The sequence below is a fragment of the Ictalurus furcatus genome, chromosome 23 (assembly GCF_023375685.1).
Source record: "Ictalurus furcatus strain D&B chromosome 23, Billie_1.0, whole genome shotgun sequence".
Classification (NCBI taxonomy): Eukaryota; Metazoa; Chordata; class Actinopteri; order Siluriformes; family Ictaluridae; genus Ictalurus; species Ictalurus furcatus.
This window is the reverse complement of record NC_071277.1, coordinates 12,013,012-12,038,721: the sequence shown is the minus strand read 5'-3', so window position 1 is coordinate 12,038,721 and position 25,710 is coordinate 12,013,012. Positions and strand designations below refer to the sequence as shown.

General features: G+C 42.9%; 1 protein-coding gene across 4 annotated transcripts in view; it reads left to right on the top strand.

Moving 5' to 3' along the window:
* Positions 1-25,710, top strand: part of atp6v0a1b (ATPase H+ transporting V0 subunit a1b) — a 115,452-nt gene that overhangs the window by 26,927 nt on the left and 62,815 nt on the right. For all 4 annotated transcript variants that reach the window (XM_053611268.1, XM_053611269.1, XM_053611265.1 and 1 more), the window contains 3 exons: positions 5,087-5,165; positions 9,715-9,812; positions 9,999-10,127. In XM_053611268.1, coding sequence (XP_053467243.1) covers positions 5,087-5,165; positions 9,715-9,812; positions 9,999-10,127 — 306 coding nt within the window. The remainder of the gene's footprint in view (positions 1-5,086; positions 5,166-9,714; positions 9,813-9,998; positions 10,128-25,710) is intronic.

Sequence of the window (25,710 nt, the reverse complement as noted above, 5' to 3'; positions counted from 1 at the left end):
ACCGCTATCGTTCCACGCAGCCCCGGCTTTTAAAAGTTTTTCCATAACGTACGAAGCGTTTCTTTTGTTTCTAGCAGAAATGTTAGCGAGGACCTCTTGCACGATCTCGTCTTTGGGAGGTTCGGTCACCGCTGCTTCCGTTTTGCTTTCCGATATTTTAGGTAGAGACAGGGTCAATTGAGCGGTTTCCTGCTGTCCTACTTTAACTAAGTTTAAAAAATTTTGCAGCACAGACGCGTAGAGTTTCGCCTTATCGTATTCGTTCAGATCAGTTCTCGATAAAATACCACGTATTGCATCGTCCAAGTTGTTTTCAACAGTCTTTCTTATGGTTTCCTTCTCCGCGGCGATGTTTCTAAGTTTATCGATCTGATGTTGAGGGACTAAATACATTTTCTCAGCAGTCTCCATGTTAATTGTTGCGGGACGCGATTAAGCTGCTTATAAAAGGAATGGCTACACTGAGCAAAGGCAGAAGAAATCCTCCGGATTGATTAATAACTTTCCTTTTTCTTTCAACGGATGCTCTTTTATCAGCAAATAGTTTGATCCATTTTTTTTGTTTTTTTAAAACCCGATACTGTTTTGTCGTCAGTGGTATGTTTCCCCTGAGCACGTTTAAAGCTAGTTCACATATGCTCAGGATGAGATCTGTGGGCGCATCACGTAATATATCCTTTCTCCTTCGGGATGGAGACCTGTGTAATGAATTCAGCAACGGGAGGGTTTTTTTCAATCGCTCAGACATTTGTTGTCGATACTTTAAAGTTTTTTCTTCTTCTTCAGAACATACACAACCGGCTTCTCCCCAGGAAACAACCCTGAATGGAGACGAAGTTCTTCTGGCGTTTGTGCTTTCAGGTCAACAAATAAATACCCGTAAGGTCTAGAGACGGCATCGAGAAAGCATTCTAAAAAATACTTGCTGTTACCCGGATACATTTGACGAGCCAGTATGCTGATCTGTAATTTATCTCTAGGGTTTTTAAAAAGAACCATGTAGTTGGTGTTCAGGTTGATTGTTCTACTGGTCTTTCCTTGAAAAAACAAGTTTTGAACGAGGTAGATGACGCTCAGATTTCTGTGGTGTGTGTATTTTGTAAAAGCCTTTTCTACTTCGTCATTTTTACTGGCGGATTCCATCAAGTCATCGATTACCAACAAGTTTTTTTTATTTGGAGGAAATAGTTCGTCATCACACAAAGAATCAGAGATTCCTTGAAGAAAATTTATTTTTATTCTGGTCAATAATTCATCGTACATAGGCTGCCAACACGTATAACACCAGACAATGTTTTCCGGAACAACCGACATTGCCTCTTTACAGTTTTCCAACGACATTTTGATAAAAAAAGATTTTCCACTATTACTCGGTCCACATACGATACATGAAAAGGGAAGTTGCATCCTAGCGTCAAAAGCAGTCACGTTCATATTTTCCTTTACAAAACACATCAACAGAAACTATATACACATATATACAAGAATAGTCTTAATATCCATAAGGGAGAGTTGTAAAATCAGATAATAAAACACGCTTATCGTACACAACCCTGAACCTTTTCAACTGTGATTTGTTTCTCAAATGAAACCCCTTTTTATCTCTCACGATTTGGTTATGCGTGGTTACGGGATGACCTGTATGATCCGGATTTTTCACTCGCTCGTCCACCAGTTCTGTTAGTGATTTCAAATTGACAATTTCAGAATTGATACAATTTAAAGTAATGCCTTTAGCTTTCATGGTTGTTTTTCCTTTCATGGTTTTGTAACCGTAGGTTTTAGGACCTGCGCTTACAAATTCCACGATTTGATCGCCATCATCTAGTTCGCTGGTAAGACCACCCAAGTAATCGCTTAAGGGCGGCATCCAGTCACCTTCCTTACTTTTAAAAATGACGCTATCGGTGTCTGTGTACAAACAACGCTGATCCAATCGATCCATCAAATTGTACAGCTCAAGCCTAGGGTACGCTGTAGTGAAAATTCCGATGAATACATTAGCGTTTAGCGGTTTAATCAATCTCTCGTCTGCGTAAGGCCACTGTACCATCGCCACCTCCTCATTCAAAAAAGAGAACTGACTCACATTATAAATATCGGAGAACATGAACTGTAAAAACTTGGCAGGATCGCGAATTAAAGTCGTGTTTGATCTGTCTGGTCTTTGACGCATCTTACCCCACAACGAATTTAGTGCGAGTTTAGCCACGGATCTTTTGGCAGGATTAACAGTGATAAATTTCGGATCCAACGTAATCCCTTCGTTCTCCTTATATTTGCGAATGTACTCACGTTTAGATGATTCATCAACGACCCAGGACGGATAACCTGAACTTTCATGTTTGGTCTTGAGGAACATTTTAATATATCTCGTAAAAAGCTTATCAGACCTTTTAGGAAAGTGCCACACTTCAAACACTTTTAGAATTTTGTAACCTTTTTCGACGGCTTTCTCAATTTCGATAGATGCCCATGTAAGAGCTCTCTCCTGAGCCGTATGATCGCAATGTTTTAACTGATGTTCGGCACACGTTCTACATAGAGGAAAGAGGAGTTTGCTTTTTACACGAAAAGGTAGAACAGGTGCCCACAGACCCCTAGGTGGTAATACCTTTGCTCTAATGATACCAAAGTAATATTTCAGAGGTTGGAAGTCACGATAAATGATGATAGGGTGATCGATCGGGTATGTCTTTGTCTTATTTACGAATGGGTAAAGCGAGGTAAAGTCGAAATAATCGATTCTCTCACCGGGTTGAGCTACATAATGCAAGTTTAACGCGTTTGTTCGACCGCCGTAAAGAGCATCTCGCGGGTTTAAACGCTCAGGAAAGTCAAAGTCTTTTAGAAAATTTTGCACGAGATTGTCGTTTTTCTTCATTTCATTCCACTCGTGTTCCCACATCAGAGTGACTTGCAAATTGAGAGTGTCTTGCAAATTCTTAATTCTCTCCATCGATTTTTGATGGAAATCTCCGAAGGTTGCGTTTGATTTGGTAAGAGGATGCGGGGTCATTGAGGGAAAACACTTTTCACAGCCGTGATAAAAACACCCAAGAAACTCAAAAACCTAACGGTTTTCCCCTTCCTCACAGTAACCATCTACGTAATAGGTACCGAACCTGACTTCACCTTCATTCAACGCGTGGCGAATGGGTAGGTTTTGCGTTTTTGAAACATATTCGAGCCATTGTATGGAAGGTGTTGAGAAAGATTTCTGAGTGGTGATGTAATTATCAAGAGGTGGAATAGCTAAAGTGTCTTTACGCAGGAAGTTGGTTCTAAAGATTTTCATGCACACAGATGCGATCGTTATGCATTTAAAAGGATCGACCTTTGTACTATCCAGAATTTCTTGTCTGAAAGCTATACAACCCTTTCTCAAAATTTCTACGTCGTTCACACAGTATTCCGCCATCTCTTTCTTGAAATCAAAGACTTTGTCAGAAACCGTTCTGTACCACTTAAAGAATTCTTCTCTATCCTTAGGCATCATGCCATCTACACCGTAAAACTTAGGGTCAGGATACGGCCCTACGTAATCCTGATGTTCTACAGTGTTCCAGAAATGGGGAAAATAGCCTTTCTTGCTTTCCGAAAAACCCATGGCTTTTGGGATGCTACTCAATTTTCAATTTTCAACTATATATATTTTTATGACCTACCTCAGAGAGTTTCATATTCTATGTGAAAAGAAAGAACATGTGTGTGCAACGTGTGTGGGGTGGAAAACACATGGCCGCACCATGTATGGTAACGTTTCTGTCACGAATGGATGTGAACCAGATTTAACATAACTATATATATTTTTATGACCTACCACAGAGTGTTAGAAGGACCATGTGTGCAACGTGTGTGGGGCGGAAAACACATGGCCGTACCAGGTATGAGAACATATGTGTCTGGAATGCATGGGAATCAGATTTAACATAACTATACATATTTTTATGACCTACCACAGAGTGTTAGAAGGACCATGTGTGCAACGTGTGTGGGGTGGAAAACACATGGCCGTACCAGGTATGGTAACGAATGGATGTGATCCAGATTTAACATAACTATATATATTTTTATGACCTACCACAGAGTGTTAGAAAGAACATGTGTGCAACGTGTGTGGGGTGGAAAACACATGGCCGTACCAGGTATGGTAACGAATGGATGTGATCCAGATTTAACATAACTATAAATATTTTTATGATCATGACCTTTGATCTAGATATAGAGAGTTAGAATGTGTATCTTTTTGACCTTTGACCTATACCTGTCAAAACTAAGGTTACAATATATACCAACTATTTCTCTCTTGTGTCCACCGCACCAAAGAGGAAAAGGACCATCCAAGCTGTCTGTCATGGTATGGGTGTGTGTCAGTGTCCATGGCATGGGTAACTTGCAAATCTGTGAGGGCACCATTAATGCAGAAAGATATGTACACATTTTGGAGCAACATATGCTGCCATCCAGAAGTCGTCTTTTCCGGGGACATCCCTGCATTTTCCAGCACGACAATGCCAAACCATATTCTGCCCGGATTACGCATGGTAGCATAAGCAGAGAGTGCGGGAGGTAGCATAGGCTGCCTGCAGTCCTGACGTGTCTCTGATTGAGAATGTGTGGTGCATTATGAAGTGCAAAATAAGGCAACAAAGACCCCGTACAGTTGTGCAGCTGAAGAAATGCATAATGGATGAATGGGGAAAATTCTGCTTGCTAAACTTAATCAACTGGTGTCTTCAGTGCCCAAATGTTTAATAAGTGTTATTAAAAGAAAAGGTGATGTTACACAGTGGTAAACAGTTGACTGTCCCAACTTTTTTGGAGTGTGTTGCAGTCATCAGATTTGAAATGAGTGTAGATTTTCACAAATTAAATTTATAAAATAAAACATCAAATAATGTGTTAATAATGTGTTTTCAATATAGTACAAGGTGAAATTGAATTTTCAAATGATTCTTTTGGCATTTTCTTGCATTTTCCATACTGTCCCAACTTTTTTGGAATTGGTGTTGCATGAGTCTTTTCAATGCTCTCCTAGCCTTAAAAGCAAAGTAACTAACCATGTCATCAACCCCTTTTTTAGCTCAACCCCGATGTGAATGTGTTCCAGAGGAAGTTTGTGAATGAAGTGAGGCGCTGTGAGGAGATGGATAGAAAACTGCGTGAGTCACACACAACAACTTTACTGACACTCCAGTGCAAAGTTTGTAAAAGTGAAAATTGGTTGAGAGATTTTGAATAGTCCAGTGTATGGATATTTATTAGGGCTGCAACTAACGATTATTTTCATAATCGATTAGTTGGCTGATTATTTTTTCTGATTAATCGGATTGGGGCAAACTTTGAGTACCATTTTTTTTTTAGTTTATTTAAAATAAAATCCACATAATGAGTGTTACAAATATAAACTTCAGACTAAAACTTTACACAACTGTTTGTCCAATTATATTAGACTGAAAAGAACCCAATACACACAGACACATATATTATTAATTCAGGACTGTAGTTTAATTCAGTGCCTTTTTTGCATCCATAAAAAATAATGCATAAATATTTGTATATAATAATAACTACAGTCCTAATTTAATAATAAAAACTCACTTTCACTGCACCACGTGGTTTCTGTTACTCACTGTAGAGAAGTACCATAAGGAGTAAACACGCCCCGTGCCGTGTGCAGACCAACTAATCGATAATGAGATTAGTTGACGATGATTTCATAATCCATTATTATCGATTTTATCGTTTATTTGTTGCAGCTCTAATATTTATACTTGATTTTGAGGTGGACAATAGAAGTCTGTTCTAAGAACGTTAAGCCTTCTTGTGAAATTTTCACACAAAATGCCCAGAAATGAACTTTGTACACCTTTTTTACCTTGTCCTTGGGTAGGGACGTCAATTTACACAAATTACTATGATCGAATGTCATTTAAATTAATGATTATTAAGTTAAGTTAAGATAAATTAAGTAATCGATTAATTGTTAACCTTAATACAGCAAGATGCGTCTATTGCCATGTCACCGACATGACAGGCTGTGAAAATCCCACTCAAAAGGTCCGGGTTATGCAACCCTGTTCCCTGAGAAGGGAATGAGACATTGCGTGAGGTCCATTCTATGGGAAGCGCCCTCACACGTGACCGGTATCTGAAGCTTGTGTAACGTCATGCCTTGATGTCATGATCAGGTGATAAGGCAATTAAGCGCATCGTGTGATATAAAAACGGCACCTGTGAACTGCGTCATCAGCCTCTATTATCTGAAGTGAAGATGCAATTCACAGGCAGGCCCCAGTATGACAAAGCTATGCAACGTCTTGTTCACTTCTCAGAGAACAGGGTTACATGCCTAACCCAGACGTTCCCTTTCAAAAGGAACTCAACGTTGCTTGAGCTTCATGTTGTGGGAACTACAATACCCACTCCGTCGTACTGAGGGTATGGCCTGTATAAAAAGATCCTGCAAGACACTCGAACCCGGGGTGGAATGAATATCCAGGCTGTAATAATGAATGAATGTGTGTGTCGTAGACCACCCCGCTGCAGCACACACATCCTGTAAGGGTACCCCTTTGGACAAAGCCTTTGAGGAGGCGACACCCCTAGTGGAATGAGCCCTTATGCCCAGAGGCATAGAGAGATTGCGCACCTCATAAGCGATAGAGATTGCTTCCACTATCCAATTAGAGATGCGCTGCTTCGACAAAGCATCACCTCTACTGTCGCTGCCAAAGCAGACCAGCAGCTGCTCCAACTTACGCCACTGGCCATAACGATGGATGTAAGTAGAGAGAGCCTTTACTGGACACAGTAGGTGCGATTTCTCTTGTTCCGGTGGGAGGAACGGAGGAGGGCAGAAAGCCTGCAACACTATTGGCTTGGCAGCAGACGTAGGCACTTTAGGAATATAATCCAGCCTAGGATATAGGAAGGCCTTGGCTAATCCAGGGGTAAAGTCAAGGCAGGAAGGGGCAACCGAGAGAGCTTGTAAATCTCCTACTCGCTTGAGAGATGCCAGAGCCAGCAGAAGAGCTCCCTTTAGAGTCAGAAGCTTCTCTGAGGCTGACTCTAAGGGCTCAAATGGGGCACTTGACAGACCTTCTAGGACCACAGAAAGGTCCAGTAAGGTATGCGTGGTCTGCAGATGGGCCTCAGCTGCCTGACACCACGCATGAACCTCGAAGTTAGAGGATGTTGCCCCACAGAGGCGCCATCAACAGGGGCATGGCTGGCTGAAATGGTGGCCACGTAAACCCTGATTGTAGAAGGAGCCCACCCAGCTGAGAAACGTTCTTGTAAGAACTCCAGGACTGTAGCTATTGTGCAGTTCACTGGGTCTAGCTGTCGTTCCTCACACCATGACACAAAAAGTCACCACTTGAGCGCATACAATGGTGTATGGTGCTCTAGCTTTCAACATGGTCTCTGCAACCTCAGTTACGAGACCAGAATCTATGAGCTGGTGCCCCTCAGGGGCCAGGCCCACAGTTTCCATTTTTCCAGCCGAGGGTGATGAATCTCTAAAAGAGTGCCGTCCAGCAGGGATATTATGTCTGAGAACCATATTCGAGCTGGACAATAAGGTGCTACTACCAGCAGATGTAGACGGTCTTGGCGAACTCTCACTAGAACTTGTGGGAGCAGAGCGATCACGGGAAAAACTTACAGATGTGACCTTAGCCACATGTGCTCCATGGCGTCCAGCCCCAGTGGTGTGGGAGGAGTGAGGGCAAACCACAGCGGGCAGTGTGTTGTCTCCTCGGAGGCGAACACATCCACTTCCACTTGGTCGAACCTTCCCCATATGGACTCCACCAATTGTGGATGGAGCCTCCAATCCCTAAGCCTCAGCCCCTGCCTCAACAGGATGTCTGCCCCCACATTCCAGTTACCCAGAATGTACATTGCACTCACTGACAAAAACTTTTCCTCTACCCAGTGAAGAATTAATTGCACCTGACTGAACAGGGGGTGCGAACATAATCCTCCCTGGTGGTTGATATATGAGACCACCACTGTGTTGTCTGTCACAACTAACACATGGTGAACTCTCAATTGAAGAACAAAGAATTTCTGTGCTAGAAACATGGCTCGCATTTCTAGGCGATTTATATGCCACTCCATATGAGGGCCACTCCAGAGACCGTGAGCTGGACAGCCGTCTAAGACCACGGTCCAGCCCGTGAGGGAGGTGTCCATCATTACCGATTTGCGATAAGGAGACACCCCTAGAGTGTGACGCAAGGCTAGAAACTGAGGACACCTCCAAATTCTCAGAGCACATAGGCATCGCAGTGTGGCACTGATTACTCTGAGGTTTTGTCCTTGGATGAAACCCCCGACTTTTCAGCCACCACTGAAACGGTCTCCTGTGCAATAGGCCCAACGGTATGATGTTGGCTGCTGCTGCTGCCATAAGCCCCAATAGTCTGTCATAGAGACTGGAGGGGATGCCGAGATCCAGCTTTATCTTGCTCAATGTTGATTGGATTGACCCTACGCATGTTGGGGATAGAAATGCCCTTCCACTCCTATCTTTTTTGCAGACCAGGAAATAATGGCTGTAAAAACCTCCCTCCCTCAGAGAACGGGATACATGTTCTATAACCCCTTTGTCCAAGAGGGACTTCCTGCACTAACGTTGGGCTCTGCTCTGTGCTGACTACTGTGGTGAGCACACCTCTGAACCGGGGGGGTCGAGCTCTGAACTGGACCCGGTAACCCTTTTCTACAGTAGACAGAACCCATGGAGACACATTTGGCAGTAGTTTCCATGCTGCCAGATGGTCTTTAAGTGACGTTAACTTTTCCACATTTGAAAGGGAAGTTGAAAGGATCAGATTTTCGTTGCCCTGTGCCAGCTCGCTGTCCAGAGATGAGAGGAGAGGAGGCCCTACAGTCGTACTGGGGCTAACTGCCCTAACAACCTCATGTCCCCTGATATGTCCCTCCACTGCCCTTCAGGACCACTCCTCCTTTGTCTGCTTGGCCTTTATGACCATTCTCAGATCAGGCCTAGTAGCAGGCTGCGACTGTGACCACCCGTTTCCCCTGGCTGTCTGCGGGGGGAGGTGGCCGCCACACTCGCCTTCTGTGCCTACCTCGCACTAGCGCTGGACCGGGCTCTACTCGTGGATGCCCGGGTGAACTCAACACAACAGGGAAGGAACTGGCTGACTGCTGCCGTATGTCTGCTTGGTAGGCCTGCAACACAGCCATTGTATGCAGTGACCAACAAGCAAGACCCACTACTGCATAAGCTTTGCCCACCAACGATGCGGTGGCCTTACATGGCTTGGATGGCAAAGCCTGCCTCCCTAAATTACCTGCCATCGATGGAGAGATGTAGCTCGCAAGCACCTCTTCCACCTTCAGCATAGCTAAATAGCCATGCGGCTCATTCCCCACGATGGCCGGATAATCCTTGAGGGGTTATAAATACGGCTAGTGTGTTGTTTTCCTCAGAAGCATGATATTTCGTCATGCACTTCTGGAAAAAAGGGGGTTTTCTGTGGTGTGAGGGAGATTTATTTTCTCTGGGGAGTAAGTGCTCATCCAGCGTGCTGCGAGCCACTTTCTCTTCCCCCGGGCCAGTCTAGATTTAGTTTTTCAACTCCCCTGTCCATGGGGATGAGGACATTTTATGAAATGTTGAAAAATTGGTCCGTCTTAATGAGTTACAGAACATGTTGATGCTATTTTCCACAGGGTTTGTGGAGAAGGAGATTAAGAAAGCTAACATCCCCACTGTGGACACTGGTGAAAATCCAGAAGTACCATTTCCACGAGACATGATCGATCTTGAGGTCTATGTTTATTTTAATATTTTGCTACACTATTATGCACTGTGGGTATAAACATTTGAACATACTAAGAGGTTTTAATACTGATAATTAAAATAATAATAATAATTAAAAATTGTATGATAATTTTATACTGGGTATACCAATCAGTTTTCCAAATTCTTTTTGCATTTTATTTTGGATTTACAGGCAACTTTTGAGAAGCTGGAGAATGAACTGAAGGAAATCAACACCAACCAAGAGGCCCTGAAAAAGAATTTCCTGGAGCTGACTGAGTTAAAGCACATCCTAAGACGTACCCAGCAGTTCTTTGATGAGGTCTGGTCTTTGATTATTAGACCTATTTAATTATGGGTTTAGCATCAATATCAGATTATACAGGAAGAGAGATTTGCACTGGTGGTGCACACATGCTTTTGTCTGTCATGATCTGATATGCATGAAAGCATAGTGTAGCTACTGTTGCTTAATTTGCATGAAAAAGTTCTGTTAATGATGACCTGTGATTTTTCATTAGTAGCATGACATTGTTGCTTAGTAGACATATTCACATACTGGAAAGTGCACAATTGACTGGCTTCACTGAGTCATGCAAATGTTAACATTTGAATCTGATGAAAATTAGTCTATATCAAACATTTTCTTTCTGAAAAATGTACAAACCATAATGTTCATGTTTCTCAAACTGCTTCCACATTCATATTTACTGTTTACTTTTCTTTGAAGTTTGTGCGCACATCATTAAAGCTGAGCACTGTCAAGTATCGTGATGTAATGGAGATAAGGTAGGATGCAAGTGCAGTATGAACAGTTTTATTGAGAGACACGCAGGCAGGTAAATCCAAACAGTAATCCACAAACGTAATCCAGTAACATGCACAGTTCAGGCGATCGGCAAACAGGCATAAAGGGGCGAGGCAGTAATCAAGGTTGCGGTCACGGAAATACAGGGTCGAGAAACAAAACAAGAAACATGAACAATAGCGCGGGACTGGGAGCGGAGAAACCAGCGTGAACTAAACAGATGAATCTAAACATGAAACATGAAACATGAAACATGAACGGTGACTGTGGCTGTGGTTATCTATCATAAGGACTCTAAACTAATCTACTATAATATTCCATGCTGTGTGCTGGGAGGCGCGCGGTATATATACAAATATAATCAGCCTCGTAATGGCTGACGGCTGAGGGCAATTCAGACACACGTGAAACAACAACCAATGACAGAACGGGGAGGAGACATAACAGAAACATAAACAAATGCACGTGTCGAAATGTCACGATTGTCAACAAGGGAAAAGCAGGTGCTTGCGCACCTGCTCGTGCACGTGCGCTCACATGCTCCACAGCACGCTGCTTAAAGGGGAACTCGTGACAAGCACTGCCTGTTTTTTTTATTTTTTAAAATTTCAACCTGAGAGGAACAGAGAAACAACATATAACTTGTTTCACTTCCTTTTGGTCCAGACCATCAAGGCAGTTTCCACAGGAACTAGTAGAGTTGTCCCAGTTGCTTATTTCCTTGCAAAGTACTAATATACAGTGGCCCCAAAAAGTATTTGGACACTTCGGCCACAATTACAAATGTATGAATTTCACTGCATTAGAAAACAATGTGAAATCAAATGGCATTTGTTTTAAAGAAAGATACCACAAGTACACCTTTCAAGCAAAACATTTCCCAAAAAGAGAAATATTAAAATAATTTATATTATTCAGTGGGGCATGATGGCTTAGCACATTTGTCTTGCACCTCTGGGGTTGGGGGTTTGAATCCCACCTCTGACCTGTGTGCGCTGAGTTTGCATTTTCTTCCTGCGCTTCAGCGGTTTTCTCCGGTTTCCTCCCCCAATCGTACGATAAGCGTTAAATGGATGGATAGATGGATACTTTTCAAAATCAGACAAAAAAGTAGTACAGTGTTTTAATATTTACAGTGCTATGAAAAAGTATTTTCTCAAATCCTGATTTCTTCTGTTTTGTGTACATCTCATACAAAATTGTTTCAGAAATCTAAAAAAACAAAATCAAAGGTAAAACAAAGGCAACCTGAGTAAACACAAAATACAGTTTTTAAATGATAGTTATTTATTGAAGCAACAAAGTTATCCAATACCAACTGGGCCTGTGTGAAAATGTATTTGCCCTGTAGTTACTAATTCCCAAAATATATGAAACTGCATTCATAATGGGGTTCAGCTGGACTAGACGCAACCAGGCCTGATTACTGCAAACCCTGTTCAATGAAATCAACACTTAAATAGAACTTTTTCAACAGCGTGAAGTTGGTTAAAAGGTTCTAGGATTCCAAAGAGCCACAATGAGAGCCAATATCTCCAAAGGAAAAAAAAAACTTGGCACAGTAGTAAACCTTCCCAGAATTGGGCTTCTGTCGTCCAAGAGCACAGCAACATGAGAATCCAGGAAGTCAGAAAAGCTCCAAGGACAACATCAAAGGAACTACAGGCCTCTCTTGCATCAATAAAGGTCACTGTTCATGATTCCACTACCAGAAAGACACTGGACAACAATGGCATCCATGGAAGACTGCGAGATGAAAACCACTGCTAACCCAGAAGAACATTAGGGCTTGTCTGAATTTTGCCAAAACACACCTTGATGATCCTCAAACCTTTTGGGAGGTTCTGCGGATTGATAAGTCGAAAGTGGAACTGTTTGGAAGACAGGGGTCCCATTACATCTGCTGTAAACCAAAACAATGAATTCCGCAGAAAGAACATCATACCTACGGTCAAGCATGGTGATGGCAGTGTGATGATGTGGGGATGCTTTGCTGCTTCAGGGCCTGGGCAACTTGCAATAATTGAGGGAAACATAAATTCTGCTCTCTACCAGAAAATCCTAAAGGAGAATTTCTGGTCCTCAGTCCAAAAAATTTTAACTCAAGCGCAACTGGAGTATGCAGCAAGACAATGATACAAAGCATAGGAGTAAGTCTACCTCTGAATGACTCAAAAAAGCAAAATTAAGGTTTTGGAATGGCCCAGTTAAAGTCCTGACTTGAACCACTGAGATGCTGTGGCAAGACCTTAAATGGACAGTTCATGGTAAAAAAAAAAACCCTCCAGTTTGGCTGAACTAAAGCAGTTCCCTTTCAAAAAGAACTACATTTTGCATGAGCTTCATGCAGTGGGAATGCCTCATCGCGTGTCCAGTATCTGAAGCCTGTGTAAAATCACGGCAATTTATTGCTTGCCGTGGTCAAGTGACGTGGCATTTCACACATTGAATGACCATAACACGGCACCTGTAAGCTTATTTGTCTTCAGCGAAGATGCATGTCTGTGGTCTGTATGTCTGTTGTCTCTATGTGCAATAATCCATTTATCCACTCATGTATATCAAGAAGGTGTTACACATCTGTATATATTCAACTGTTTGAGGTGTCCATAGTGTACATATTACCATTAGATACTTAGATACTTTATTTCAATTCTATTCCTATTTAATGTGTATTCTTTCCTATCTGTTTCTTGTGTAACTGAGCTGCTGTAGTGAGGGAATTTCCCCAGTGTGGGATCAATAAATGTTATCTTATCTTATCTTATCTCATATAATTCCCTCTTCTGTCACTACGCTGTTGAAGCAGAATGAGTCAGAGAGAATTAAGAGAGTTTGTTATTCCCTACTCTAAAAAGAAAAAAGATATATATTACAGAGGGGGTGGACACATTGTCTGTGTGAAGTGTATACGAGTGGGGCATGCTGCAGCAGCCCTTGAGGGGGCTGACTATATTCATTGTGAACACTTCACAATGAAAGGTTCAGCTCTCAGCTCTCTCACTTCTCAGTTGAAGCGAGATGGGTTTCAGAACCTCAGCCGTTGTCGAGGCAGCCAGCCGGCTCAGATCCCGCATGGATCTGGAGAAGAGACCAGAGATGAACGCTGCTCTCTTGCTCTTCCCTCCAGATCCGACTCTCCATTTTTGGATAACTCTCGTGTTGAGCATTCTTCAACAAAAGATTTTTGCTTTCTCTAGCTCTTCTTCAGAAGGACCTTTGCCGCAGATGTGCTATCCTCTCCAATGATCATATTGTGAGTGTTTGGAGAAAGAATTGGCAATGTGAATCAGATGTGCTATTACTCTGATGAGAGTGTTAAAGTTAGAGAATCTGCTAAATCTCTCAGAGATCCATGTGAACTTGGGAACTTCAGTAAGGTTCGAACACACTTGTGGGCATATTTCAGAATCTGAGGTTGGATCCACAAGCTCAAATGATTCTTGTGGTTCAGACCAAAGCTGAGAATTATGCAAGAAGTGTGGGCCTGTGAGCCATGAACTGGCTCCAGGATTCGTTGAATTCTGTTGTTCACGTGGATATAAAACCTCTGTGTTTGATTATGGATGTAGCCTAGTATTACTTTACTGTCTGTATGATACAAAATGATCAAAGGTAATCTCTTCCACAATCAACTCTGCAATTGTCACTGCTAATACAGCAGCACACAACTCCAGTATTGGGAAAGTAATGTCTGGCTGTGGTGCTAATTTGGATTTCCCAAATAAGAAGTTAACATCTGTGTGACCATATTGATCTGTCACCTTCAGGTATCCTACAGCAACAATGGCTCTGGCTGATGCATCAGCAATAACACAAAGTTCTTTACTATTCTATTTCTCCGACATCAGACAGAGGAATGGATGTGCAAACACATGGTATTTGAAGCTCTGTCAAATCTTGAAGAGAATTTTTCCATTTTCTCCACTCGAACTCCCTCTGGCAAAGGGGAATCCCATCCCTCACCTTGTTTGATTAGTTACCTCAACAATAACCTCCCTTGTATAGTAACAGGTGCAAGGAATCCAAGAGGTTCATACAAGCCATTCATGGTAGATCGGACTCCTCTCCAAGTGAAAGGCTTGTCATTGTCTGAACCATGAAACATGAAAGACTCTGTTGTAACATTCCAGGACACACCAAGGCTATGCAGGATGAGAAGGCCTTCAGCGAAAAGTTGCAGATCTTTAATGCCCTCAGCATGATCTTCCACCGAAAAGGCTTTAGTCACATTTGGACAGTTAGAGATAATCTTGTGCAGTTTAAGTTTAGACACTGCAAGCATCTCTTGTGTACGTTTGAGAATTTCGATCGCCTCTGCTTCTGTGGTGCATGATTTCAGCATGTCATCAAGATAGAGCTCCTTTTCCACCAGCTTTCTGGTGTCACTTCTGAAACTCTCTTCGTGTTCTTTGGCTGCTCTCCATAGACCATAGATAGCCACTGCTGGTGATGGGCTATTCCCGAAAACATGCACACGCATTCTGCAATCTACAATTTCGCCGTTAAGATCATTGTTTCTGTACCACATGAATCTAAGATAATCCCTATGGTCCTCCTTAACCAGAAAACAGTGAAATATGTGTTGTATGTTACAAGCTGTTTACGGAATCTTATCAGGACCCCTAGCAGGCTGTTATTCAAATCAGGGCCTGTGAGAAGTACATTGTTCAGTGAAACCCCATCATATGGTGCACTTGAATCGAAGACGATTCGAATTTTGTCAGGTTTCTTAGGATGATACACCTCAAACAGCAGCAAGTACCACACTTCCTGGCCTTGCTGAAGAGATGGTGCAATCTCTGCATGCTCATTTTTTAGCAAGTTAGCCATAAAATCCGGGAAATGTGCTTTCATTTGCCGTCGCTTGTTCAGCGTGTTTCGCGGCATTAGAAGCAATTTGACTGTGTAGTCTTTGTTGTTGATCTGTACGTGCTTTTGCTACTGAACAAACAAAATTCACAAAAACTGAGAACGGTGGAAAAGCAACATGATATTCTTGTTTATATTTGGATCCAAATGACATCCACTTTTCTTGAATGTTACATGGAAGTTTCTCCACAATAGGTCCAAATATGCCAAAAAGTGTCCAAATATGCCAGACCTGGTAAGTATCCTACAAGCTTAGCAGCTTCTAGTTCTGAGAGGATGTCTCCTAAATCTCAAAGCTTTCGTGGGTCTTTGTTTGTTACTCTGGGGAAGTTTTCGAGTTTGGCAAAAAGAGCATGTTCAATTGCTTCTGGAGTACCATATATTTCCTCAAGTTTCTGGCATGTCATTATCAGCGCAGCTGACGAGTTTCTGATATAACAGCTTTATTATATAGTGCCTTTAAAGCAGCTTCTCAAGGCACTTTACACAATAAGAAAATATCAAGAAAATAAAAAAAACACAGATAAAAACGTCTGGGTTACACATTTATCCCTGTTCCCTGAGAAGGGAACGAGACGTTGCGTTTAGCATAACAGTATGGGAGCGCCTCTCCCGTGCGACCGGCATCTGAAGCTTGTGTAAAATCATGCCTATTTATAGGCCTGCCGTGATCAGGTGATGTTGCAATTAAGCGCATCTTGTGATATATATATGGCACCTGTGAACCGCGCCGTCAGCCTTATTATCTTCAGCGAGACTGCTTGTCGGTTGTTTGTGTAAAGAAACAAAAAGATGCTTAATTTCCTCTCTATCTTTTCTCAAAATCTCTGGACTTTTCTATCCCTTTAAAAAAAGAGAAGATAAAAAGGAATGAGCGAGAGAGAAAAATATGAGTGAGAGAATTCAGTAGTGTTATCCCTTGCTCCCATTTCATCACGGGGAGTAGTGCACACTTTCTGTGTGAAGTTTCTAGGGTTGGAGCATGCGATGGCAGCCCTTCAGAGGTCTGAATGTGCATTATAACGCCTACATTAGGCAGCTCTGCTCGCGACTTGCTCTGTTCTCGGAAGCCGAAGTGAGTTGGGTTTCAGAGCCTCGCGGATCTGGGCTGACCGCTGCCGAGGCAGCTCGCCGCCTCAGGTCTGGGGGGGTCTCTTTATGGATCCAGAAGAGGAGCCGGAGACAAGCGCTGCTCTATCTCTTGCTTTGTCGTCCGGCTCTCCGCTGGATTTTGGAGCTCACGTCGCGACTCCTCCTTCCGCTATGGAAAGCAAAAAAAGCAAAAAAGCACACACATAAATAATAGTTATAATACCTCTCTGACTCCGAGGAGGCAGAAGGGTGTACTAAAAACTGAGAGCAGCATATAAAGAGCTGCTTGAAGTGATTACTAAGGCTGGATGAGCATTTTTCTAAAAAAACAAACAAAAAAACATCCTCAGTGAAAGTAAATTCCTCACACTACAGAAAACTCCCCTTTCTTCCAGAAGTGCATGAGAAAATATCAGGCTTCTGGGGGAAAACCATGCATAAGCCATATTTATAACCCCAGGATGTCGGATTATTCGGCCATTGTGGGGAATGAATGGCATGGCTATTTAGCTATGCTGAGGGTGGAGGAGGGGCTTGCGAGCTACCTCTCTCCATCGACGGCAGGTAATTTATGTCTTTAATTTATTTATTCATTTTCATGTGGTTCATTTACATGTGATTCATTTACATGTGATTCATTTATGTATGATTCATTTTCATGAGATTCATATAGATGAGATTCATATTCAAGTGATACATTTTCATGTGATTCATTTACATTTGATTCATTTTCATGAGATTCATTTTCATGTGATTCATATTCAAGTGATACATTTTCATGTGATTCATTTATGTATGATTCATTTACATGTGATTCATTTACTAATTTGCTTCTCTTTAAATCCAGTTTTAGACTGTGATATTACAAAGGTCTTTCCAGATTATTACTTGCTACACTGTATGAGATAGCCCCAGTAAAATTGCCTGAATTCTATAATATAATTTGTTCACCATGTTAGGTTTAAATCCTCTAAAAACAGATTCGCAATTAAATAACATTACATCCTTCAAAGCATTGGCATGTTCTGCTTACTCTCACAATCCTCCAAACACCCACACCCAAAGTCTCCATAAACAAATGAGACAGCAGTGTATCCTACAAAAACCGAATGTTGTCCACAATGTGAAAACAACTCGGAGAGTAAGCTGAACTAACCAACAAAATTACCAAGACAAAAAGTTCCAGTAAGAGAAAAAGCCCCTACTGACTTCAAGTCTGATAAACAGTCTGCACACAATAATACATATAATGTCCTTACCTTTTAAAGACTTGTAACAAATAATATAACAGTGTAGCAAGTAAAGCCGAGGAGATAACACTAATAAAATTAAATAAACAGAAACTCTAACCCGGTCAGAGCATCAAAACAGAGAAGCACATTAATACAGAAGTCAATTTTAAGAGGAGTAAGTCCACAAAATCTAGGTGGAGTAATGCAACGACAATATCCATCCGTCTTCAACCGCTTACTCCTTTTCAGGGTCACGGGAAACCTGGAGCCTATCCCAGGAAGCATCGGGCACAAGGCGGGGTACACCCTGGACAGGGTGCCAGTCCATCGCAGGGAACGACAATATCTTCAATAAAAATCCGAATTCTGTAGAGCTGGATGGCCGAGTGCAAAAAATAAAAATAATAGAAGAGCAAAAAAGACTCCGCTGTGTAGATGATTCAGTTCAACCCAATATCAAGAGTTTAACGTAGTCTCCTGCTTCCTCCGCTGAAATAAAGTCCTTCTGAACACCGTTATATGTAATGTGAAGCCGAGCCGGATGAAGTATTCCATAGCGAGCACCCTCAATACCACGAAGTTGACGCCGAACCTCATTAAATGTGGCCCGGGCCCGGGCTGTCTTGGCTGTGTAGTCAGGGAAAACGGAGATGGTCAAATCCCTCACTTTAATCCGCTGGATCTCTCTCACACGGCGTAAAATGTCAACACAGTCACTGTGATAGTGGAATCTGCACACAGTAGCTCGTGGTCGTTCACCAGGCTTGGGCTTCAGCTGAAGGGTCCGGTGGGACCAGTCCAAAACCGGCTCCTTCTCCAGACCAAACGCTTCTTTTAACAAGGCCGCTACAACAGCAGTTGTACAGGTGTCAGTGCCCTCTGGAACTCCCACTATCCTAACGTTATTGCGCCGTGACCTCGACTCCAAATCCTCACATTTATTCCCTAATTGAGTCACGGTCGCAGTGAGAGACTCGATAGTAGTCTTCATGTGAGCTATGTCATCGGTGCAACCGGAGAGAGCGTGCTCCATTTCCCCAACAGTACCTTTCAGTGTTGATATGGTAGCCTCGGTAGCAACTTTATCACTAGCCAGCTGTGTCTTCACGGCCTGCAGGTCAAGCTGGATAGTAGACAGCGCACCCCCGAGAGTCTCCTGGAGCTTCTGGAGCTCCTTTTTAAAAATATTGGCGATGTCTTTCCTCAGTAAAGCCAGCAGCTCAAGCCTGAGTGCGGTGAAGTCAGGGTCACCGCTCGGCGATGCGGATACAGGGGGAGAAGAGGACTCGCTCGCGGCACGCACACTTGGCCTCAGTCATGTCTGAATGCTACCACGGGTTTTCGTGTTCTTTCCAGACATTTTAACATACCATGAAGTTAAAATTGCAAACAAGGAAACAGAGTAGAATAAGTCAAAATATATTGTATGACCGAAAAGCACAAATTAATTACAATTTTAATCGAAATCAGCAGGAGCCTCCAACTTTGGGTCCTACTCCATCGAATTCTGAATTCTGAATCCGACGGCAGGTAATTTAGGGGGGCTGGCTTTGCCATCCAAGCCAACGTGAAAGCCACCGTGGCATCGGTGGGCAAGGCCTATGCAGTAGTAGTCTTTCTAGTGGGTCACTGCAGACAATGACAGTGTTGCAGGCCTACCAAGCAGACCTGCTGAGAGACATAGAAGGTGAGTATGGCAGCCCGCCAACCCCTGCAGATAGCCAGGGGAACCGGGCGGCCACAGTCGCTGCCTGCTACTAGGCCTGATCTGAGAATGGTCATAAAGGCCAAGCAAACAAAAAGGAGCGGTCCTGAGGGGACGGGGATGAATCAGGGGACATGAGGTTGTTAGGACAATTATCCCCCAGTGCTACTGCAGGGCCTCCCCTAGTCACGGCTGTACCAAGTTTTCAGTGTTTTCTGGTCAGCAAGCTGTCACAGGGCAACGAAAATCTGATTCTTTACCTCCAATAGAATGTGGAATAGTTAACGTCAATAAAAGACTGTCTGGCAGTGTGGAAACTACTGCCAAATGTGTCTCCAGGGGTTCTGTCTACCGTAGAAAAGGGTTACCGGGTCCAGTTTAGAGCTCAACCCCCCCGGTTCAGAGGTGTGCTCACCACAGTAGTCAGCACAGACCAGAGCCTGACATTAGCACAGGAAATAAGATCCCTCTTGGACAAAGGGGCCATAGAACATGTACCCCGTTCCCTGAGGGAAGGAGGTTTTTACAGCCATTATTTCCTGGTCCACAAAAAATAGAGGAATATGCAGCCAATTTTAGATCTGCATCATCTGAACTGTACTCTTCGGCCATACAGGTTCAAGATGCTGACACCCAAACTTATCATTCCACAGATTCAGTTTGAGGACTGGTTTGTGATGATGGATCTAAAAGGTGCATATTTCCACATAGAAATATCATTAGCTTTATCGCCTCGCACCTTCACAAAGTGCATGGATGTCATTCTGGCTCCATTGTGATTCCAGGGCATCCGTGTACTAAACTACATGGACGACTGGTTAATTCTAGCACGATCCAGGGAACTGGTGGTTCAACATTGAGATGTTGTTCTCGCCCACATGAAGAGCTTAGGGCTCAGGTTGAACCTCAGAAAAGTATGCTTTCTCCAGTGCAGTGGACAACTTTTCTAGGGGTTATAAGGATTCTACTACGATGAGGGCATTTCTATCCCCAACATGCATCGGGTCAATCCTATCAACATTGAGCAAGATAAAGCTGGATCTTGGCATCCCCTCCAGTGTCTATGGGAGACTACTGGAGCTTATGGCAGCAGCAGCTAACGTCATACCATTGGGCCTATTGCACAGGAGACCGTTTCAGTGGTGGCTGAGAAGTTGGGGGTTCCAAGGAGGAAACCTCTGAGAGTAATCAGTGTCACGCGGCGATGCCTACATGCTCTGAGAATTTGAGTGTCCCCAGTTTCTAGCCTTGGGTCACACTCTAGGGGTGTCTCCTTAGTGCAAGACGGTAATGATGGACACCTCCCTCACGGGCTGGAGCGCAGACTTAGACAGCTGTCCAGCTCACGGTCTCTGGAGCGGCCCTCATCTGGAGCGGCATATAAATTGCCTAGAAATGTGGGCCATATTTCTAGCACTGAAATTCCTTCTTCCTCAATTGAGAGGTCACCATGTGTTTACAGACAACACAGCAGTCGTCTCATATATTGACCACTAGGGAGGATTATATCCGTGCCCCCTGTTCAGGCAGGGGCAACTAATTCTTCTCTGGGCAGAGAGAAAGTTTGTCAGTGAGTGCAATGTACATTCTGGGAATATGGGGGCAGACATCCTGTTGAGGCAGGGGCTGAGGCCCAGGAATTGGTGGCTCCATCCACAAGTGGTGGAGTCCATATGGTGGAGGTTTAGCCAAGCAGGACCGCATGTGTTTGCCTCAGAGGAGACAACACACTGCCTGTTGTGGTTCACTCTCACTCCTCCCACACAATTAGGGCTGCATGCCATGGTGCACAAGTGGCCGTGGTCACATCTGTACGCTTTTCCCCAAATCGCTCTGCTCCCACAAGTTCTAGCGAGAGTTCACCAAGACAGTCTACCTCTGCTGCTAGTAGCACCTTATTGGCCAGCTTGAATATAGTTCTCAGAGATAATATCCCTGCTAGATGGCACTCCTTGGGATCCACTGTAGACCCAGTGAACTGCGCAATAGCTACAGTCCTGGAGTTCTTACAAGAACGTTTCTTAGCGGGGTGGACTCTTTCTACAATCAGGGTTATGTGGCCGCCATTTCGGCCAGCCACGCCCCTGTTGATGGAGCCTCTGTGGGGCAACATCCTCTAACTTCGTGGTTTATGCATGGTGTCAGGTGGCTGAGGCCCATCTGCAGGCCACGCATACCTTCCTGGGACCTTCTGTGATCCTGGAAGTTCTGTCAGGTGCCTCATTTGAGCCCTTAGAGTCAGCTCTTTTGCTGGCCCTGACATCTCTCAAGCGAGTGGGAGATCTACAGGCTCTCTCAGTTGCCCCTTCCTGCCTTGACGTTACCCCTGGATTAGCCAAGGCCTTCCTGTATTCTATGCCGGATTATATTCCTAGAGTGCCTACATCTGCTGCCCAGCCTGTTGTGTTGCAGGCTTTCTGCCCTCCTCTGTTCCTCCCACTGGAATAAGAGAGAATGCACCTGCTGTGTCCAGTAAGGGCTCTCTGTACTTACGTCCACCGCTCCGGCCAGTGGCGTAAGTTGGAGCAGCTGCTGGTCTGCTTGGCGGCGACAGTAGAGGTGATGCTGTGTCAAAGCAGCGCATTTCTAATTGGATAGTGGAAGCAATCTCTATCGCTTATGAGGCGCGCATTCTCGCTATGCCTCTGGGCATAAGGGCTCATTCCACTCGGGGGGTTGCCTCCTCGAAGGCTTTGTCCAAAGGGGTATCCTTACAGGATGTGTGTGCTGCTGCAGTGTGGTCTACACCACACAGGTTCATTCAATATTACAGCCTGGATATTCATTCTACCCTGGGCTCGAGTGTCTTGCAGTGACCCTCGGGCTTGGGTCTTTTTGAACAGGCCGTACCCTTGGTATGATGGATTGGGTATTCTCGTTCCTATAGTGTTATGCTAAACGCAATGTGGAGTTCCCTTTGAAAGGGAACGTCTGGGTTACGCATGTAACCTTGTTCCCTGAGAAGGGAACGAGACGTTGCGTAGCTTTCTCATACCATGGTATGCCAGTGAATTGCGTCTTCACTTCAGATAATAGAGCCTGACGGCGCAGTTCACACATGCGGTTCATATATATATCACGCGATGTGCTTAATTGCCACATCACCTGATCATGGCAGGCCTATAAATAGGCATGATTTTACACTAGCTTCACATGCCGGTCGCGTGCAAGGGCGCTCCCATAGTGTTATGCTAAACGCAACGTCTCGTTCCCTTCTCAAGGAACAGGGTTACATACGTAAACCAGACATTCTTCTGCAGGGTAAAGATCCAAGGCAGAAATAGCACCTTGGAAAGATGATTTCCATGCCCAATAATTTTGAGCCCAATGACATGAGCTGCGTGGGAGCTAGATACTTTGTGTGGTCATAGGTAATGGACAAGGAATCTTTTTTTTTATCTTTAATTACTTTGCATTTGGTAGTGATAAAGTGTAGACTGCGTTTTGATGGCATTTTGAGACATGTCTGCACCAAAGTCCATGTTTTGTGAACTAAATGGTAAGGCCTTGAAATCCGACTCACTTTTAATTAGACTAATGAAGTGAGAAGCTTGAAGTGGTGGTTGCATTTCATTTCCTCCACTAGAGGGCAGTGCAGCACTATTAACCTTATATTGTATTTTCACATAATCCACTGTTCGACTTTGTCTGTCCTCAATGGGCACAGGAACTGATACGCTACTGGTTGCGCTATGTTTCGTTTCTAACAATGCTTCCTCCAGTATCCGAGCTTCTGCTAAAGCAGCATCCTTTTCTTTTTCCTCTTGCAAAGCCTCCAGGGTCGCTTGAAGACATGCCTGTTCAACTTTCAATTCTAATTCCCTTTTAGCGTATGCTGCTTGCACGGCTTCTGTTTTTGCTCTTGCCTTGAAAACAGCTATGCTGGAACCTGAGTGACAACTGGATGCTTTTGAAGAACATGTGCTGACAGAGTGCACAGCTGCGCCTTTATGATCTGCTGAATCTGTCCGACCTTCTGCCATGTTTATATGAGGCTTGATCATATGCAGAAAAATCAGCTTGATGTGATATAGTCTTTGGAATGTCTAAAGCTTAATTCCACACAATGCTTGAGTCCTTCTCAGTCTGTTATATTAATGTTTTTTCACTGTACTGGCCTTGTTAGACTTCTTTGGCCTCTAACTACTGTCCAGTAACTTAAACAGAGACTCAAAAAACATCACTGTTGCACTGTGGTGCAATTACATGTATGAGGATGAGGTCGAGCTGTTTGCCGGGCATGTCGAAATGATTTGCAATGGTGGTTGAATAATTCTGATTGCAACTGTGTGTGTGTGTGTGTGTGTATATATATATATATATATATATATATATATATATATATATATATATATATATATATATACACACACACACACACACACAGTGGGGGGAAATGCGTATTGAACGTGTCAACATTTTTTTCAGTAAATATATTTCCAATGAGGTAATTCACATGAAATTTTCACCAGATTTTGGTATTAACTCAAGAAATCCACAGATATAAAGAAATCCAAACATTAAAGTCCATAAATGAAGTCATGTGTAATAAAGAGGAATGAAAAAGTGGAGAAACCTTTGTTTGTAATGACAGCTTCAGGACACTTCCTGTATGAAGAAATTAATCGGCCGCAGTATCCACGTGTGATTTAGCCCATTCTTCTAAACATATTGTCTTTAAATCTTGAAGATTCCCGGGGGCTCTCTTGTGAACCTTGATCTTTAGCTCTTTCCACAAATGTTCAATCAAAAAAAAACAGTCAGGTGATTGACTGTGCCATTCTAACACCTTGATTTTTTTTCTCTGAAACCAGTTGAGAGTTTCATTTGCTGTATGCTTTGGATCGTTGTCCTGCTGTAAGGTCCACCCATGTCTCATCTTCATGAGATGGCAGCAGACTCTTGTTGAGAATCTCCCTGTTAAGGAATTCATCGTTTCTTCAATTGTATAAAGTCTGCCAGTACCATGCGATGAAAAACATCCCCACACCATGATGCTTCCACCTCCAAACTTCACTGTTGGTGTAGTGTTTTTAGGGTGATGTGCAGTGTCATTTCTCTCCAAACATGGCATGTATTATGACGGACAAAAAGTTAAATTTTGCTCTTGTCTGACCAGACTACTCTCCCAGTATTTCACAGGCTTGTCCAAATGAGTTGTAGCAAACTTTAAATGAGCTTCGACATGCCTTTTCATTAGTAATTGCAGGGTGAGCGTACATAGAGGCTATGGCGATGGAGTGCATTGCTTATTGTTTTCTCACTGACGATGGTACCTGCTGTGTCCAAGTGTTTCTGGAGCTCTTTCAAAGTGGCCTTTGGCTCTTGGGCTACTCTTCTGACTTTTCTTCTGACTCCCTGGTCAGAAATCTTGTTGAGGAGCTTCTGTGCATGGCCGGTTGATGAAAGAGTAATGTTACTTCCATTTGCGGATAATGGCCCCAATGGTGTGTACTGGAAGATTCATAAGTTTTGAAATACGTCTTGCATTCGTTTCCATCAATGTGTTTTGCAGCAATAAGGTTGTGAAGGTCTAGGGAGAGCTCTTTGATTTTACCCATCATGAGATGTTTCTTGTGTGACACCTTGGTAACGAAAAGCTTTTTTATAGACCATCAATTTACTAACCCAATTGATATTAATTTGCACAGATAGGAGGTATAATTACGTTCTAACTACTTATGGATTTCAGCTGGTTCCATGCCTTGCCTTGGAGAACTGCTTTTTCTTAGTGTGTTCAATACTTTTTTCCTGTGTCATTCCATTTTATTACACATAGCTTTATTTATGGACTTTAATGTTGTGAATTCATTATATTTGTGGATTTCTTGAGTTAATACTGATGTCTGGTGAAAATTTCATGTGAATAACCTCATTGGAAATATATTTACTGAAAAAAATGTTGACTGTGTGTGTGTGTGTGTGTGTGTGTGTGTGTATATATATATATATATATATATATGTATATATATATATATATATATATATATATATATATATATATATATATGTATATATGTATGTGTATATATATATATATATATATATATATGTATATATATATATATATATATATGTATATATACACACACAAAATGTGCAAAAGTCTTAGCCACCTACTCATTCATGCAGTTATCTAATCAGTCAATTGTTTGGCAGCAGTGCAATGCATAAAATCATAGAGATATGGGCCAGC